Below are 18,120 nucleotides of genomic sequence, written 5' to 3' on the forward strand. Positions count from 1 at the left end.
TTCTCGTCTTGTCAAACCGACCGACCTCTACCCTAACCCTAACCCTCTATCTCCTTTGCAGGCCCACGAGTCTCTCATCAGCGGACACTTCCCGGCATCTGAGGAGACTTTGCAGCATCTGGCCTCTTTACGTCTCCAGTATCTCCACGGTGATGGGGCGGGCCGGGCCGGCTGGAGCCTAGGTACCGTCTATCCCATCGGACGTCTCCGCAGCCGCATCATCCACTCCACCAAACCGGGGGTGGGCTCAGCGAGCGCAACAGCAGGAGGAGTGACGGCGGAGGGTAAGGCGGCAGCCGGAGGGACGGGCGGTGTTGGCGGTGCAGTTGAGAAACGCAAAACGCCGAGCTTCCTGGACGGCACGCTGAGGAGGAGCTTCAAGACGGGCTCACTCAAGAAACAGAAGGTGAGTGAGGAGCAGAAACTGGAATGTTCAGACCTTCACCAAGGTTTTGGTTTGCAATTTGATCAAATGGTTGCTCAACTCTGGATAAGAAGATATGGATGGATATGTGTGTCCAGGTGGAGGAGGAGCAGATGCTGGAGATGTGGGTGAAGGAGGAGACGTCGGCCACACGGACCAGCGTGCTGGAGAAGTGGACCCGGCTGCAGGGAATGGCTCAGCACCAGGCCATGCTCAAATACATGAGCATCATCAAGGAGTGGCCAGGATATGGATCTACTCTCTTTGACGTGGAGGTAAAGATCACCAACGGGATAGGCCACACAGTTTTTTCACGTTTTAGAGATCTTCCTACTTGTCTTCTGCAGTGTAAGGAAGGGGGTTTCCCTCACGACCTGTGGCTGGGCGTAAGCGCAGATAACGTATCGGTGTACAAGCGAGGCGAACCCAAACCGCTGGAGACGTTCCAGTACGAGCACATCACGTTCTTTGGTGCCTCGCAGATCTGCACCTACAAGATCATCGTGGACGAGAGGGAAATGTTCTTTGAGACACCGCTGGTGAGTTGATTTTCATTTTCTTCCTTTTAGTTGTCAATCGTCCGATATTGAAATGAGACTTTCTTCAGGTTGGCGAGATCACCAAGATCATGAGGGCTTACATTAACATGGTGGTGAAAAAACGCTGCAGCATCATGTCAGTCACCAGCGTGGCCAGCTCGTGGGCCAGGTGATTGCCATTGGCCAATCGGTTTTCCCCAGCGGCTAACGACGCCTCTCCTGGATGGAGGAAGTCGCCCCAACTCCTACCAAGGATGGAAAAGTGGATGCTGAACCCGCAGGGATCAACGGAACTGGGTTGAAGACATTTCACGATTTTTTTTTTTCATTCAAGCATGACATGAATCTGGATTTTGGAGGACAGTCCTTTCACATTACCCCAGTGATAGCCCTTGCATGTAGATGTTCAAGCACACTCCAAAAGCTCAGATTTCCTTCTACGTAGGCCTCTAGCACAAAACGTCCATCAGCTGCCCTGACTTACTTTGACCAGGGGCTCCTTGGAGGACCTAGCTCTTCTCTCTAAACGAGGTGTAGGCTGCATTAAAATATTCGGGTATGGTCTCTAACACAGGACCTTGGAGTCCCTTCTTGGATCTAACCTTATGACTGGAGGCTAAAGGCAAAGATCTCTCCCAAGAACCTGCCGCTGGACCATGTTTAGGCTACCTCTTAGGATGCTGGGGGTTTCTCATCCAGGAACCATGGGGCCTACCTCTGAGGCCGCAAGGTATGGCTCCCTGATAGGACTCCACCACCTTAGGACCAAGTTGAACTTGCAGGGCTCTTTCTTTCCTTCCATCTTCACTCTCCTCGCATATTATTAAGTTAGTGTTCAAATCTTTGCTTGCTTTTGTCACTGTTTCTTTTCCATGTGACATCACTTCTATCTATTGTTATTAAAGGGGGGGGGTCTTCTTTTAGGACAAGGGGTTAAAAAAAGAAGACATTCACTCACCAGTGCCACTGTGTGGCTATTAGAAGAAACTACAGCCAAACGGAAAGCTGCTTGGAACAATATCAAGGAAGACAACCAATGCGATGTAACGCGTTCCACTCACATGACTGAACCGAGTTGTTCTGTTTTTGTATTGTTTATCACACATAATAAAAGTTATTATTGAGATTTTGGCGGTCACAACACTTTACCACCGATGGAGAATCTACGCTAAAGGTGAATTTAAAGGGTGTCATTCACTGGCAGTGCCGTTCATGTGACTCACAGAGAAAATTATAAATTTATCTTTTGGTTTTTTTTTATGCTAAAAGTACTGTATATGCTTGTTTGATCATGCTGACTGGTTTTTTTTTCTTCATAGCAACAATGACATAAGCGCACCAATCTGTCTGTATGTTTCCGTGTGACAATACTTTTTGGTTCTGCTATTATAACTACAACAACGCCTCCGCTAAAAGTACTGTTTGTGGAATGCTGCTGTGTGTGTGTATGTGTACCATGTTGTATTCCAAACTGCATTATATTGGAAAATGAAAGGAAGAGAAGTAACAAGTGTATTAGATGTATTTATATGACTACGCAAATGATGATGTGATTGTGTGTTAAAGGTAAGGGAAGAGTACGGGGACTTTTAATGGGATTGGCATGAGGTTATGTATTTATTAACATTGATGAGTATTGAGTGTGAGTATTGATGAGTGTGTTAATGGAGGAGGGCTGTGTCGTCTATTTAAAAAAAAAACTTCTAAAGGTGCATCCCATATTTCCTCAAATAGTGCCATCAGCAACACTTAACTGCTGAGCCTAAGTCAACTCTGTTGCTAACCAAAACAGTAGCAACCAAAGGTACAGAATCAGTCGATAGTCTTCCGATCTTTAGACACCTTGACATGTATCCACTCAGTAAAATGTTGTTCTTTGGAGCTATGCACCTCGTCCCATCTGCACTTGGGTAAATGAGCGCCCCCTCTGGCCACTAATTGGGGAAATATGAAATGCAGTCTATGAAACTGTGAAGAGACAACTATGGATTTTGCATAATATAAGAATGGTTCCATCCAGTTTGAACTTTTGGCAATAAATAAGCGCAAAACTGAAGAAGCCATACATAACAAGGACCCTGGAACCAACCGCCTGTTCTTTGTGTTCAAGCTATACGCTTCTGTCTGTCACGGCTATTTTACCCAACAGGAACTTAAGCGATCTCGGGTGGGGCGACAGGAAAAAAAAAAATTATCCTGCCATCAGCCGCAGGCGGCCAATGTGGGTCTTTTTATTTATTATAATTACATTTTCATGTTATGCTTACTATCATCTTTAAACATCGTGCTTGTTGAGAGACAAAAAAAAATAAGAGAAAGAGATGTGTGTTGTTATTTTTTATTTTCAACTAAATTTAAAAATCATGCTTTAATAAATTATAGGAATTGTCCATTGATGTAAGTGGATTTCTTGTTTTCAACTAACCTAACTTTGAGAGTCTGCTAGCATAATGTTACTAGCCATAATACTACTCTCTGGAGGATGCCACCCCGTTGCCCCCCTCTCTATGCGCCCCTGGATGACAATATAGTCTGTTTCAAAAAAGTTTTTTTTTTAAAGGTGCAATTATCTCCTAAAAGACATCGCATTCTTTGATTGAATTGTAAATGCTACATATTTTAGATCAAATTTATTGTATAAGTAAAACAACTAAAAAAATCTGAAAAGATAAGTGATTTTATGACGCAAAATATACAATGAACAATTATTAAAACAAAAATAGTCTTCTATATTTGTGATTGGATGACGCACTTAAAATGTGTCAGTGTTTCCTGTGACTGGAACGTAATCGCACACGCCTTCCTTCTCTTGCGTGCGAGTTAGAATTTCGGCGTCTCGAGTTAAGAACCCGAAGCAGATCGTCGGGTTTCCTCTCACCCACTGGATGAAATTTACGAACTAACGGAGGAATATAAGAATTATCAACCAAATCGAGATGGATATTAGGGGTTTAGGCGCAGTTGTCATTTTTCTTGCGTTCTCTTCGACTCAAGTTTTAGCCCAAAATTCCACACCTGGTGTAGGTAAGAAGAAACCTCTTTTTCTAATATTTTACTTGCATTAACGGGTACTAATATATAAAGTCGTTTGGCGTCAATGTCATGAGGGTTGAAGACGAAATGTTGACGTCTTGGTTGGTTTGTTAGTTTTGGCGTTTTGTCAAAAAAAACAAAAGTGAACTATTAAACTCACGCCATGTTTTTTCTTATCTATTTCCTCCAAACATTTTTTTTCTTTTCAATTCCCATTTTCCTATTTTACAAAAGAATACCAAACGGTGTTACTTTATCTGCAGTGCCATTTATTTATTATTATTTAATTTCTTTCTATTTGAAAGGGACTGGTGCAAAAGTAAATTATAAAAAAAATGGTGGCGTGAAATTATACAACTAAGACTATCTGGGGGCCAAGATTGTCTCCTTGAAGACATTTTTTTTTTTTTTTATTCCACTCTTGGTCTCCATGGCGAGATTCCCACTAGGATGAGCAGGACACAACAAACACACCAAGGACCTCATTTAGTCCTCATGGCACCAGTAGGAAATAAAGAAGGACGAATACTTGAGTACGATTTTCCTCATCTTGAATATTTTTTATCCTGACAACTTTTTACGCCCTCCATTTTAAAACATTCTTGAATACAATGTGTCTTTTCACCCCTTCAGCCTCAAGGGCTTTTAGCATCATTGTTACTTTGTCTGGTAAATTGAGAAATGTCAACATTGTATTTTAATTGTTTTTAATCCTCTCCTGACACAGCTTGCGAGTCCATGAACGGTACGAGCTGCGAGCAATGTCTGAACAACGTGACGGTAAGCAACGTTGAAGAAAGTCTTTTATGTTTGCTTTATGTGAGGAAATTTCAAAAGAGGCCAAAACTTCACCACGGCCGCACTTGTCCGACCGGTTTGAGCACTAACTGATCTCATTCTGTGCCTCCCTCCTCCCCCTCCCTTCTTTGTCAATCTTTGAAATTCCTCAGCAGATATGAATCATTATCTTTTTTTTTTTTTCCATAGTGTTTGTGGTGTATCAAAACCAAGACATGCGTTACGTATCCAGTGAGGACCATCCTGCCACCGCATTCACTTTGTCCGCTCTATGACGCCCGCTGGGGGCTGTGTTGGAGTAAGATGATACCCTCGCACAATATGCACACGCGCTGGTCACAACATTAGGCACACCAATGCAAAAAAAAAATAAAAGTAAATAAAATGTCTCACCCGTTTTGGTGCTTTTTCTGCTGCTCAGTGAACTTCCAGAACTTGATCATCACGCTTGCAGTGTTTGGTGGTGTTATCATCATCGCCCTGCTGATCTGCATGTTCTGCTGCTGCAAGTGTGAAAACATTGGGTAAGTCTCTCGTTTCGTAACGCAGCAGAAAAAGAATTACACATTGTGACTTTTAAAACGCCAAATTGCCTTTGATGCTAACATACAAGAAACATGAGTTCATCACATTTGTGCTTTGATATCTTTAAAAACCTATGTAAAGGATTTAATGACGTAATTGTTTTTGTTTTTTGTGCCAGATCGTCAAGGTTTGTGTCCAAGATGGAGAGGCAGGTAAACAGGTCGAGGAACAAACAGGAGGAAAGGTAATGAAAATTATTTTTGGGGGGGAAAAAAAAAAAGTATTTTTTTAACACAATTTTTATCATTTTATTGTGGTCATGATTTGTCATTGCTTATGTCTCCGCAGGCGTGCCGAGATGAAACAGAGACACGATGACATCAGGAAGAAATACGGTGAGGCCTTTTCCTGTGATTGATGGATTATTATAATTATTTTCAACGATGTTAACTTTGAACGTTTGCCACCAGGCCTAAGTGGACCAAATCCATATTCCCGATTTGGATGAGAGGATTTAAACAGCGGGACTTTATTTAACAAAACACCTGTTTATTTTTTTTTGCAGTAATTAATTAATGTAAATTGCCATGTAATTATTATACAGTAGATGCCGATGATGTCATTCAGCCAACAAAGGAATGTGTGACGAGACGAGGCTATACAAGAACGATTTTGCTGTTTTTTCCCACTGCACGCTACCTATTTGCTAAAAGTGGCTACGACAAATACTATTTCTCGAGCTTGATGTATTTTTAAATGTTTTCTGACCATACGTGATGTCTATAAGCTGATATCAGTCTTAAGTAGTTTATTATATTTTATCATACTGTTTGGCTCCTGAATAAACATTTAGTGAAGGAAATTTGTTCAACTAACTTTCCAAGGGTCCTTCAATGTATTTAAGTAGTTGTTCAATTTTGAATTGTAGCATTAAGAACCTTTTTTTTTTTGCACTTTTGTCCGGTTTTAGAATGTTAATTTAAGGTGAATGTGTGTCATTCACTGATACACCTTGTAAAGATACACGTTCTGTAGGAAATAAAGTAGAAAACTGACACCAACCACATTTTGTATTTTGTTTGCATGGCAAAAGTGTGGCTGCCCAAAGAGTGGAGAAATTATATAATTTTGGTGTTCCTCCTAAAATTGCAATTTAATATGCATTTTTTTCAAGGTGCTTTGTTTCAGTTTATTCCCATGAAAAGTTTCCAATTTAGGAATTTCGCAATCCCAGCGGAGTCCTGCCAGTGCGCGTGGCCGAGGATTTTGAAAGAGGGTGGCAGAGCGCGCTCCCGCCTCCGCGCTCCCGCGACTTGGTGGTCACATGTCCCCGGGCATCCAATTAATTTCACGATAGCGTTTCAACGCGCGCTCCCGTCACCGGAGGAAGCTAGCCGAGGACACAAGGCGGCAGGAAGACAAAATAAAATACAAACACGCAGTCAACCGGCTTTTATAAAAATCATCTTTCTTCCTCTGCATTTTGAAATCCGGCAGCCATGTCAGAGGAAAAGCCAAAGGTGAGACTTGGCGTTGTTTAAAAAGGTGATAGCTTATCTAAGCGTTTTTTGCCATGGGGAAATGGCCTGTATTTTGCACGTTTCTCTCAATTGGCGCAGTGTTTGTTTCGCAAATGAACGAGTTTTCCGTTATTTGTGTTGAAATCATCCAACGTTCTTGAGCGTTAACTTCTCCTCTGTGGTTTTTAAATATTAAAATAAAGTGATTTGAGGATTTTGCTTTTTTCTTTCTTTCTATTTTGGGGATGGGGGGGGGGGGGGGGGGTTCTCGTAACGGCAGCACGCAATGTGCGCAACTGCCGCAAACCCTCGCCGTCACAATGGGTTAACGACTAGCACATAATACCAAATTACCGCAATGCTTCACAGTACATAGCCCCTATTATGTTAGTTTTATTCTCCCTGGGCCTTCTTGTAGCACATTAGGACGAAACGAGCCTACTTGCGTGGCCCAAATTGCAACGTTTGTGAGCGAATGACGTCTCTGCCTGCTAGCATCGAAGCCAACGTTAGCGGAATTGGTGAGGCTGTCGTTCGAGGCCTCGGCTATTGTGTTTAATATTATTTTTAATTTTACGCTAATGTAATTTTGTGTTTCATGTTTGCCTGTTACATACTGTTTATTTTCATCATACACATGAATATCCTCATAATGCTATTCCATAATGAACTTATTGTTTTCAAAATGTAATTATTACTTCTTAATAAATCTTAATTCTCTGACCTCTGAGGTCGCTTAAGTTTACTTTGCATGATCATTCTTTTACTTTTTCATTGTTTCAAGATCCCCCAATGACCTTTCCAGATTCAGCGATGAATCTTCAAAGCCCTATAGATGCATGTCTCATTTTAGTTTTGAAGTGTTTCAAGATTCCAAGTTACCACAATTCCATAAGTAATACAGGCTTACGGCATCATTGTGGTTTTTTTTTGGGGGGGGGGTCATTTGCAAACGGCATGTATGGGTTAAACAGAAATGAGATTATACTTTCTCCTCTGCTGACTGAATGTTTTGACAAAATATCCACCTCACCTTGAATATGCGCAGGAGGGCGTCAAGACCGAGAATGACCACATCAACCTCAAGGTCGCGGGGCAGGATGGCTCGGTGGTCCAGTTCAAAATCAAAAGGCACACGGCCCTCAGTAAACTCATGAAGGCGTACTGCGAACGACAGGTGAGATTTTCTACTTGTTTTTGGTGAGGTTTTTAGAAGAGGCCTTATTCTGATCTAAAGATACGACACGGCCCACACAGTCTAATTTTATCGTCTCGTTCATACAGGGACTCTCACTTAGGCAGATCAGGTTCAGGTTTGACGGGCAGCCCATCAACGAGAACGATACGCCTTCGCAGGTTTGTGAGCCTGGCGCTTTTTCACTTACAGGATGTCGGTTACAGTGGAACCTCAAGACTTAGCAAAAAAAATGCCTCTTACCTTTGTTTGTTTTTTTCCTCTAGCTTGAGATGGAAGACGAAGACACCATAGACGTTTTCCAGCAGCAGACGGGCGGCCGCTGCTAAGCATCCTTCTACCCTGTTGACAGACCCAACTTGCTCAAGCCCACATTCATCACCCTTTTCCATCGCTTCTCTCAGCTATTTATATTGTTATTATTCACTTAAGCTACAGTACATCCGTTGTGATTTTTTTTTTTGTGCGTGTATGTGGGTGGGGTACTTAGGGGTTCTCTAACACTGGCGTCGGTTCGGACCAACGATGCAACAGCTTTGTCGCCGGTGAGCGTTTTGGGAATCGTCTAGTTTTAAAGTGGGCACATGTTAGCCTGCCGCCGTCAACATGTTATGATTTCTAGCCGCTTTCGCTAAATGACTGTTTGTTTTTAAGCTCTGACTCTGGGCACACAGTTCAGAATGGGATGTAAGTATCATAACTTTAACATGACCAAACAAGGAACTCAAAGGAAGTCTGTATTTTGGCTTAGTTGCTGCTTTTTTTGGTTTCTGCATGTCCAAGAGAGAGACTACTTCCGTACCACCAAGTATTTATTCACACATCAAGAGGAGGACTTGGATTTATGAAGTATATTATTAACACCTCCACCTCACTTGAGTTTGTGTGTCTGTGTGTGAGTGTTTGTTTGTTTGTCTGTGTGCGCGTGTGGCCTACGATGAAGAACATTTAGCGCAAAAACAACAATAGTTGACATGGGAAGGCATGGGGACATCTCATTAGATCTTCAGATCTAAAGCTTCAGGTTAAGTTAGACATGCTGTAAAATAGTTAACCCTTTATTATTAGAAATAGATGACATTGCCCCTACAGTGTTTTTTGTGTGTTCAGTACATCAGCTGTTTGTATTTTTTGTTCAAATGAGAGCACACTTACCTAGCCAAGGTGGAGTAGCTCAAAAAGTTACAAAGTTGCCCAGGTCTTCTGACGTTTTGTTTCTCTACTGATTTGTATATTATTTGTGGTCTTTTACTACTGTATACAATAAATATAGTTTGGTACTCAGATTTCCTAGTGTTAACGTCCGTTTTGTGTATTATAATGTTTAATATCTTACTTGGAAACTAGTTTCCATGGCTTATAGTGCCTACAAATTCAAAGACTATACACCGGCGCGTTGTAGCTGCCTAGCTAACTTACGTGATTCGGTGTCGGCCATGTTAGAAGGGACAAGGTTCCCATTAAAAGGAAATATACAGAATTTTGGGGGAATTTTACGACGTATATATGCTAAACAATATACCGCCCGCCTTTGTTTTTCGCTTTCTTGTTATCCACGTGTAACGCGTTGAAGACTCTAGGGGGCGGTGTAACTATTTTATATACTATGGCAGGGGAGTAGTAACAGCCGAAGAAGACAAAGACGAAGAAGAAGAAGATGAGGCGGAAGTAGTAATACTTGTTGTCATCGCACGTGTGTTCTCGGGTCACCCATCCTCCTGTGTTGTCAGCAGCAACATGGCGAAAGTTTTGACGAAAAAGCGGACGATGAAGAAGAATCGCAAGAAGACCGTGAGCGTTATAGATGACAAGCCAGAAATAAGCTACGATTTTCAAGATGACTTAACAGAAGCTGATGAGACTATCGCTAGTGACTTGGAGCAAGACAGCGATGATGAACGCAAACGGCTAAAGCTAGTGGAGGCTATCAGCTCTCTTGGAGGTGCGAAGCGAAAGAAAAAGCTCGGGGAGCGATCGGAGCCGGCTGTGCAAAAGTCTGAATTTACCGTCAATGCAGAGGGGGAGGGCGACAAAATAAATTTGGCGGATCTCCTGAATTCCATGAACAAAGTCTCAGCTGTCTCGAATAATTCCAAGAAACAGCTGAAAAACCTGCAGCGAAGTAAGAGAACTATTGAATGCCCTCTCAGTAGGCAGGAAAGTGAGAGGATCCAGAGAGACCTGGCTTTTCAGAAAGTAGCATCAGAGGTGACCAATTGGGAAAGTGTGATTAAACAGAACCGGATTGCTGAGCAACTTATTTTCCCTTTGAATCAAGAGCCATCCGGCCCTATGCCAGCGGAGAAGGTTATCACGGGCTGGAAAGCAGAAACTCCCCTAGAACAGGAAATATTTTCCATCCTATCTGCCAACAAACAACCGATCACTGACCCCACTTTGACCCCTGCCGAGGAGGCTTCCGTGAAGGCGATGAGCCTGATGGAGATGAAGATGCGCCGTGCTGAGCTTCAAAAAGCCAGGGCTCTGCAGACCTACTATGAAGCCAAAGCCCGGCGTACGAAGAAGATCAAGAGCAAGAAATACCACCGAGTGCTCAACAAAGAAAAGCGCAAAGATTTCCTCAAGAACTTTGACGACATGTTGAAAAATGACCCGTCGGCTGCTTTAGAGGAGATCAACAAAATTGAGTTGGGCAGGATGCAAGAAAGAATGTCGTTAAAACATCAGAACAGCGGCAAGTGGGCCAAGTCCAAAGCCATCATGGCAAAATATGACCAAAGCGCTCGCAAAGCCATGCAGCAGCAGCTGGAGGTCAACAAAGATTTGACGCAGAAACTCGCCATTACTTTGAAGGATGAGGACGAGGAAGACGAAACCCCGGAAAATGTGCCCGATTTTATAAACGAAGCACTGCCTGGGACGGATTCCAATCCCTGGATGAAAGGAAAGCTCTCCGAAGATCCCGCCGAGAAAGTGAAAGAGACGCACGACGTCGACTTGACTGCAGAGTCCAACGGAACTGCTGTAAATGTCGAAGAGGAGGAGGAAAGTGAGGTGGAGGAAACTGAAGAAGAATCTCTCCTGCGCGAGTTCGAGAACCGTCGTAAAATGCGCCAACATCCTGATACCCTTGAAAAAGAGGACACCAAAAAGTTTGAGGACCGTGGAGAAGTGGAGGAACCCGCAGATGCCTCCCTTCAGCTGACTGGAGGCCAGACGGACCAAATAGAGACTTTGGAGTTCATAGAACTCCTCAATCAAGAGGAGTCAGTTCAACCCGAGAAACCTCCTGTCAAGCCGCAGCCGTCCTCTGAACAAACGAAGAAAAAGCCCAACAAAGAAATAATGTTGAAAGAAGTTCTCACAAAGGACGCCACGACCATTCTTATGCCGCTCGCTCCGACCACCGTGGTCACGGAGGACTCGGACGAAACGCTCGCTCAGACGGACCTCATTCAAGAAGCCTTCGCCGGCGACGACGTCATCGCCGACTTCATCAAGGAGAAGAAGAATCAGGAGAACGCGGAGAAGCCCAGCGTGGTGGACATGACGCTGCCCGGCTGGGGGGAGTGGGGCGGGGTGGGCCTCGTGCCCTCCCGCCGCAAGCGCAGGAAGTTCCGGGTGAAGACGACCCCACCGCCGCCAAGGAAAGACAATAAACTGCCCGGGGTGATCCTCTCGGAGAAGAGGAACAGCGCGCTCAGCCTTCACCAGGTGAGCATGATGCCGTTCCCCTTCACCAGTCCCGTGCACTTTGAGAGCACCTTGCGCTCTCCCGTGGGCCGCAACTGGAACACGGAACGCACCGTTAAGAAGATTACCAAGCCCGCCGTGGTCACCCAGCTGGGGACCATCATTGAGCCGATGACTCGGGAAGAACTGTTGAAGGACAACCAAACACAAGCGCCAAGGAAGAGAGACTTAAGAGGTGCTGTTTATGAAAAGTAGGCTGGCAAAGAGGTGGAACAAATTAAGTGGGAATTTTGTAAATTAGGAGGAAAAATATGTCTAAGAAAATGAATACTGTGGTTTAATGTTTTTGGTTCGTTTGTCACGTGATCATGCAGAAACAACATTTCATTGTGGCTTAAATTTGGAATAAATGAGAATTGATGTCAATTGGAATGGTATTTGCTTTCTTGGTCCAGAAGAGGGCGCTCGTGCTCCAGTAATGACGTTAAAACTATCAGGGCAGGGAAAAAATAGAGCAATAGAACCTTTTTTTTATTATTTAAAAGAATGGACTGTAATGAGGAATTCTAATGCACAATTTAAAATATGCTAAAACAGACCCCACTTCAAAAAGAACATTTTTAATATTTTTGAGAAGCACACATGAAGAAGGGCTTGACGTGGTTAGTTTATTATTAAATGGTAAATATTATTAATAGTTATGTTAGTTGTATTGCATTCAGTTCAACAATTATTCCCTTGTTTGCAATTACTCACTTTTGAGTTTGTCTTTAAAATAAATATTCCATTGTTTCTCAAATGTTAACATAGACATTAACATAAAGTTTTCTGTAAGACTGAGAGTCCCCTGAAAACCTGGTAAATAAGTGTGCATGTTTGTGTGTGTCTGAACAAGACTGTTTAAAAAAAAACAAAAAAAAAGCTGCAGGACGAGTGACAGCTCATTTGCATGGCGGGGGCCTCTTTAAAGGGGGCTGTGCAGGTGCACGGCTTCTCCACACTTCAGTGGATTCCTCTCCAGACACACACTTGCTCACAGGTCCTCCAGAACCTCCTGTCTTGTTTTTCCCCCTCAACTTTTGGACTTTTTTTTTTCTTTCAAGAAGGATGATGTCTAAGATGCTTTTACCTAAAGAACATCCCGCACGGAGACGCTTTGTCAAGGAGATCGAGTAAAGTGAAGAGGTGATGATGTCATCACTGCTACTCTCCCAGCTGCTTCTGCTCAGCCTCAGGGTCGTTTTCACGACGGCTGACCTTGGGGAACAATGTCCAGGTAAATATTTCCCGCGCTCTCACATAAAGTCTCTCGTAATAACGATAATCCAAGTAATAATATCCGGGAACCCCCCTCCAGCCATAAATTCCTCCGGATAGCATATCCAAACTACAAGGAGCGAACGCTTTGCCAAGTTTGGGATGCCAATTTTGCACTTTCAATTTAATTTCCATCCCTCCCCGCCTTTAAACAAGTACAGACGTGGTCCGAGGTTGGGATTCCGTTTTGCAAGCAATTCCCATTTACGGGAAAACGCTCAAAGCCACCGCTTCACCACCCAGGGCTATTCCGCACATGGCAGATATTCCGGCATGCTACGACGATTTTTGAAAATGCAGGAGTTCCCACTGGTTGGCACCCACGTCATAATCCTCAAAACTCAGTAATCCCTCTTTAAAAGTTAGAAATAATCATCCCCCACATTTCACCAACCACTCCACCATGCCTCCAGATTCGGCTCCTGTGGATCTTCTATCTGCTGTCCTCAAGAAGGACGCCGCTGCATTCACGTCAGGGGTTGAGGTGAGGTCATCCGGAGGATTGCGTGGCGTCCATTTCACTGGCCCCAACGATCCCGTCAGCCTGCTCTCCAATTGTGAGCGCTCCCCGAAAGACTTCTCCATCGTGGTTACGCTGAAAGTGGCTCACATGGCGCAAAAGGTGAGTGACCCACACAAGAGCGCCCTCTAGTGGTGTCTTGGTTCCAAGGAACTGTTGAAGTGAGATGAGGAGTTTCCTTGACAGAATGAGTCTAGTGGCAGACTTAGTCAATTACAATAAGGGGTCAATAACCGGTTTTTGCTATTCCTGTGGCGGTTCTAAGTGGGGGGGCCAGAGGGGGCTAAAGCCTCCTTAATTCTGTGCCTGGTCTCCCAAGCGCCCCCAAATAGTCTATGTTCTGAGGATTCACTATAAAATTCCAACTAGCATCATTGAGTAGATTGTGTTGGATTTTTTTTTTCCCCTTCCAGAAAAGTGAGTACATCTTCACCATGATGGAGCCGAAAATCACGCCGCAAGGAGCGCTGGAGGAAAAGGAGGATGACGAGGGAAGTAGGCTGCAAATAGACACGAATGGAAAAAAAGCCAGGAACAACGCAGAACATCGCCGACTCCTCCTGGGACTGAGGCTCTCGGGGAAGCGGCTGCACTTGCTCTTCAGAGGGGAGCGAGGCGTCACGGAGCAGCAGGTGTTCCGGGGCGCCCACCTCGCAGACAACCGCTGGCACACCCTGGTTCTGTCCGTCGTCGGTCACCAAGGCAGGCTGACGTTGAATTGTGGCTCACTGCGTGAAATGTAAGTAACCTGGATAAAGACCACGGAGGTACTTTACTAGCTTTTATTCGTGGAGGCTAACGTCGTCAAAACAAAGGACCTGATTATCATTTCGAGAACGGGACAGTGTTTTTAAGTTCACATGAACCAGGAAGCAGGATCAACAATCCTAGAATTTTCCAACCCCACCACCGTCCCCTCGAAAGCGCCCCGCGGGGCTCATAGATCATTCAACACAATACATCAGCAGTTCTAGAAATATGCTCACAGCCTCCAGCCATACAATGGCAGCAACCTGACAAAGTTTGATAGATGGCTCGGAGTGCCTGAAATATTGCTAGCCGTTAAGATAATATATATCGTTGACGTCAATTTATTTCTGGCAAGCAGCCTTCCCTCCAGGCCCTTCCCGTCGGACCTCAGCTTTCACCTGTCCAGATTTCACATTGGCAGCCGGGGCAGATGGAAAGGATTGTTTACGGTAAGGACCACATTCCTCTCTTGATGGCCCTTCTCATCTACTGAGGTTGTTCGTCAGAGTAAGGTTTAGGGTTGAATCCACAGGGCCTGTTACGACAGTTGGTTCTGGTTCCGGGTTCTGACGCCACCCATCAGATATGCCCATCTGCCCAAGCTCAACTTGCATCTCTATCTGTTCCACCATTGCTGTTGTCAGATGTTGCCGGGAAGAATCCCGCAAGTCAGCTGATCCCATACGGTAAAGTCCATGCAGTATTTGTAGCATAATATCCAAGGCTCTTCTAAATCTTTGGGAACTACCAGAATCCGAGACGAGAGTGTCAGTGGGTTTGGAGCAGATGTGTTCCGAGCCACTCCGAGGTCAGTTGCGGTTTAACCCGCTTAGGAAAGCCCTTTACGTTTGCGATGGGACCTCGTGGATCACCGTTCTGGAGGGTGAGAAGCCAAAATCATCTTCAGTCTCGGTTTAGAAATGAACAAACGTCTGCATGTTCTCAGATCGTAAACGACTGGACTATGTTGAGGAACGGCAGGTTCTCAGCACCAGCTCAGAGACACACGACATAGAGGTAAATTAAAGCTCTTCTAAAGATCTACAAGTCAGTCCCATCAGACAAAGACCAAAACTTACGACCATCTTTGTTTGGTGTCATCTTCAGGTCTTCCAGGTTCAAGGCGTGGGTCTGATGGCTGCCATGGCTCACCGCTCCACAACTTCTGGTTCCGCAGTGTATCGGTGGAGCCAACAAAATGGCTTCCAGCTGTATCAGAATCTTAGCACACACGGAGCGCTGGCATTGAGACATTTCAACATGGGCAAGAAGGTATGACAAATCAGATTGTTAGATATTCCACCAGCAGCAAAGTTCTTCTTATTTTGTTCTAGATATTTCTGGTGGTGTCCAACTGCAATATAGGCGCCAGTGTGGGAATGGAAGTCGACGTCTCCGTCATCTACAAGTGGAGCCGAAAAAGCAAACAATTTGTGCGCTTCCAGACTTTGGAGACACACTGTGCACGTGACTGGGAGGCCTTCAAAATCCATCGACACACATATCTCGTCGTCGCCAATCACAGGAAAGGTAAGAAAAACAAAAAATGCTTGCGATCAAGACTTTGGAACTAATGTCACGGTCTTTCCCGTAGGTCAACTCAACCACACCATCGACAGCGTAGTATATAAATGGAACAAGCCAACCAAGTCCTTCGAGGTCCACCAGAGGTTGAGAACGTCAGGAGCTTACGACTGGGAGTCCTTCAAAGTGGGACCTTACCATTTTTTGGTCGTGGCGAACGCCTTTGACGGAGTAACCACGTCAGTAGACTCTGTTATCTACGTTTGGGTCGACGGGAGCTTTCGAGTCCTCCAAACCATTAAGGTACGATATTCTTGACTGTCTTAGTATGATTTCCTTGGGGGTGGTAGCAAGTGTCTACAAAACAAATAACCCAAATTATTTTTCAGAAAACTCACATAAAAATTAATTATGTGTTCCTTATGGGGGACCGAAAAAAAAATCCCTGGAAAAATTCCCAAAAGTCAATTATCTGGCCTGGCACCTGTGTGTATATTTCAGGGAGGAGCCAGTGCCTCCACGCCCCCCCCTCTAGCTGCGGCAGTGACTTTATCTGAGATTTTACAACAGTCCTGTTACTGCACTCGGATGGAGGGAACAAACACAAAGACGGCGAGATGAAAACGAGCTAATGATAGGGACGGGGCGAGAAAAGCATCAGGCGTGTGCCCGCTTCCAAAAATAGACCACGCGGGCCGTAGCCGACAGCAAGTGTCATACCGCACTTTCTGTGAAACGTGTGTTGACACATTGATAGGGCCATAAGATGACTGTGATTTAGGGGAATTCCACAGCTGAATGAGAAGATTAGTCGGAGAGCAGCCAGAAAAAAATTAATCACGTGAAGTCATCCAGAACACTCCGACATACACTCTTGACAGATTTTTTTTATTGGCTTTCTATAGATCTTTACGCTGTGATGTTGCACGTGCAAAAAAAAAAAAAAAAAATTGCAATCATTGAGTGACTGGAGGTTCTGTTGCATGGAATTCAGTTCGAAAAGCTGATTTTTTTTTCTTTTCGTGGGTGTTTGCTTGCTTCGCGTGTAAGCCGACCCGACCGCTAATTGCCTGCCTGATTTACAAGTCGTCCTAACACGATTCGAAATAATAGTCTCCCATTAACTGGGCCGGAACTGATCCGGTTGAGTCAGCTCACTTATACAGCTTGAATTAAATGTTTGCCCACAGACGTCTTTAAACGTTTTTTCTTTTATATATTTATATTTTTTCTTCCACAGACGTTTTGCGCCACTGACTGGGAGATGTTCCAGATAGGCACACGGGTCTTCCTGGTGGTCGCCAACGGACACCGTCTCCATGGTAACGGACCTGGTCAATACGCCATCAACTCCACTATATATGAGCTAGACATGATCGGGCAGGTGTTTGTCCGTTTCCAGGACATCGTCACGTACAGGTATCATTAAAAATGCCATTTGTACTTCTTTACCTCCTGTGTTAGGCAAAAATATTTACAAAATTTTTGCTTTCTACCAACAGCGCAGTGGACTGGGAGTTCTTCAGTCTCGGGGAGGAATATTTCCTGGTTGTCGCCAATTCCTTCAACGGGGAGTCGTACTCTCTCAACAGTGTTCTCTACAGGTACTCGTCGTTTCCCGTTTGACATGCTAGGGATTTGGAGGCCAGCATCTAATGTGGGTTCTCGCATCGCCCGTGTGAAGGTGGCAGGGCTACGAGGGCTTCGTTCCCGTCCACTGGCTTCCGACTATCGGCTGCAGCGATTGGGAGTTCTTCAGTGCTGGCGGAGACTCTTATCTGATCTACTCAAGTGCCAAAGTGCCTCTTGCCAAAGTGTTCAAGCTGAAAATGTACTGAGCTCATTCACCACCATATTTATGCATGTGGATGCATGCCCTGTCCATGGGGGCCCCGCAGGAGTCAGCCCACCATGCAAAAACCTCAGAGGAACTCTTATAAAAGGAGGATTGCAAGTGCACACACTAGTTTGTTCATTGTATATGTGAATTCAATATTGTCCTCAGAGGAATATTCCAGAACTTTGTCCTACCTTAATGTAAAAATATGCAGTGTATGTGTGTGTGTGTAGAAGTGCCTGCCTTCAGCATGAGGATACATAAGAATGACAGTAAATTATTAAAAGAACAATAAGCTACTTATCAATTTCTATAAAGGTCACTTTTGTTGACTAGGATATTTTGCACACTATTAAATGTCAATTGTTCACTATCTTGGTCGTGTCAGTAAATATTATTTAGTAAGGTCCCCGCTTAGACTGAAGAAACAGATTTTTGATTTGTTCCCTGACTGGGAATAAAATCCAGGTCACAGCAGAGAATG

General features: G+C 44.3%; 5 protein-coding genes and 1 long non-coding RNA gene across 7 annotated transcripts in view; 5 read left to right on the forward strand and 1 right to left on the reverse strand.

Moving 5' to 3' along the window:
* myo10l1 (myosin X, like 1) overlaps nt 1-3,359 on the forward strand; it is an 18,022-nt gene extending 14,663 nt beyond the window's left edge. For both annotated transcript variants that reach the window (XM_088399831.1, XM_088399830.1), the window contains 4 exons: nt 62-406; nt 523-699; nt 772-963; nt 1,032-3,359. In XM_088399831.1, the coding sequence (XP_088255957.1) occupies nt 62-406; nt 523-699; nt 772-963; nt 1,032-1,136 (819 nt within the window). In that variant the 3' untranslated portion in view covers nt 1,137-3,359. The remainder of the gene's footprint in view (nt 1-61; nt 407-522; nt 700-771; nt 964-1,031) is intronic.
* LOC148385107 (uncharacterized) overlaps nt 1-5,385 on the reverse strand; it is a 9,220-nt gene extending 3,835 nt beyond the window's left edge. The window contains exon 1 of the long non-coding RNA XR_015863313.1: nt 5,188-5,385. This is a non-coding gene — a long non-coding RNA (uncharacterized LOC148385107). The remainder of the gene's footprint in view (nt 1-5,187) is intronic.
* pttg1ipa (PTTG1 interacting protein a) lies at nt 3,737-6,380 on the forward strand. The gene is made up of 7 exons (XM_088399833.1): nt 3,737-3,987; nt 4,724-4,776; nt 4,984-5,092; nt 5,216-5,318; nt 5,498-5,563; nt 5,668-5,714; nt 5,790-6,380. The coding sequence occupies exons 1-7, from the start codon at nt 3,900-3,902 to the stop codon at nt 5,825-5,827; spliced, it is 504 nt and encodes a 167-aa protein (XP_088255959.1). The 5' UTR covers nt 3,737-3,899; the 3' UTR covers nt 5,828-6,380.
* A 290-nt stretch (nt 6,381-6,670) lies between these two features.
* Nucleotides 6,671-9,320, forward strand: sumo3a (small ubiquitin like modifier 3a). Its single transcript, XM_088399834.1, has 4 exons — nt 6,671-6,839; nt 7,888-8,016; nt 8,124-8,195; nt 8,301-9,320. Exons 1-4 carry the CDS (start codon nt 6,819-6,821, stop codon nt 8,361-8,363), a joined length of 285 nt encoding a protein of 94 aa, XP_088255960.1. The 5' UTR covers nt 6,671-6,818; the 3' UTR covers nt 8,364-9,320.
* A 355-nt stretch (nt 9,321-9,675) lies between these two features.
* On the forward strand, nt 9,676-12,120 carry LOC148385110 (U3 small nucleolar RNA-associated protein 14 homolog A). Its single transcript, XM_088356329.1, has one exon. It carries the CDS (start codon nt 9,772-9,774, stop codon nt 11,941-11,943), a length of 2,172 nt encoding a protein of 723 aa, XP_088212455.1. The 5' UTR covers nt 9,676-9,771; the 3' UTR covers nt 11,944-12,120.
* Nucleotides 12,121-12,224: 104 nt separating this feature from the next.
* On the forward strand, nt 12,225-17,999 carry tspeara (thrombospondin-type laminin G domain and EAR repeats a). The gene is made up of 13 exons (XM_088400523.1): nt 12,225-12,964; nt 13,419-13,627; nt 13,939-14,264; nt 14,634-14,724; nt 14,808-14,961; nt 15,027-15,158; nt 15,222-15,292; nt 15,383-15,547; nt 15,610-15,805; nt 15,870-16,102; nt 17,040-17,218; nt 17,302-17,403; nt 17,484-17,999. Exons 1-13 carry the CDS (start codon nt 12,877-12,879, stop codon nt 17,635-17,637), a joined length of 2,100 nt encoding a protein of 699 aa, XP_088256649.1. The 5' UTR covers nt 12,225-12,876; the 3' UTR covers nt 17,638-17,999.
* The last annotated feature ends 121 nt before the right edge of the window (nt 18,000-18,120 follow it).

The sequence above is a fragment of the Syngnathus floridae genome, chromosome 16, assembly GCF_059516105.1.
Source record: "Syngnathus floridae isolate MCC-2025c chromosome 16, RoL_Sflo_1.0, whole genome shotgun sequence".
In the NCBI taxonomy this organism is placed as follows: domain Eukaryota; kingdom Metazoa; phylum Chordata; class Actinopteri; order Syngnathiformes; family Syngnathidae; genus Syngnathus; species Syngnathus floridae.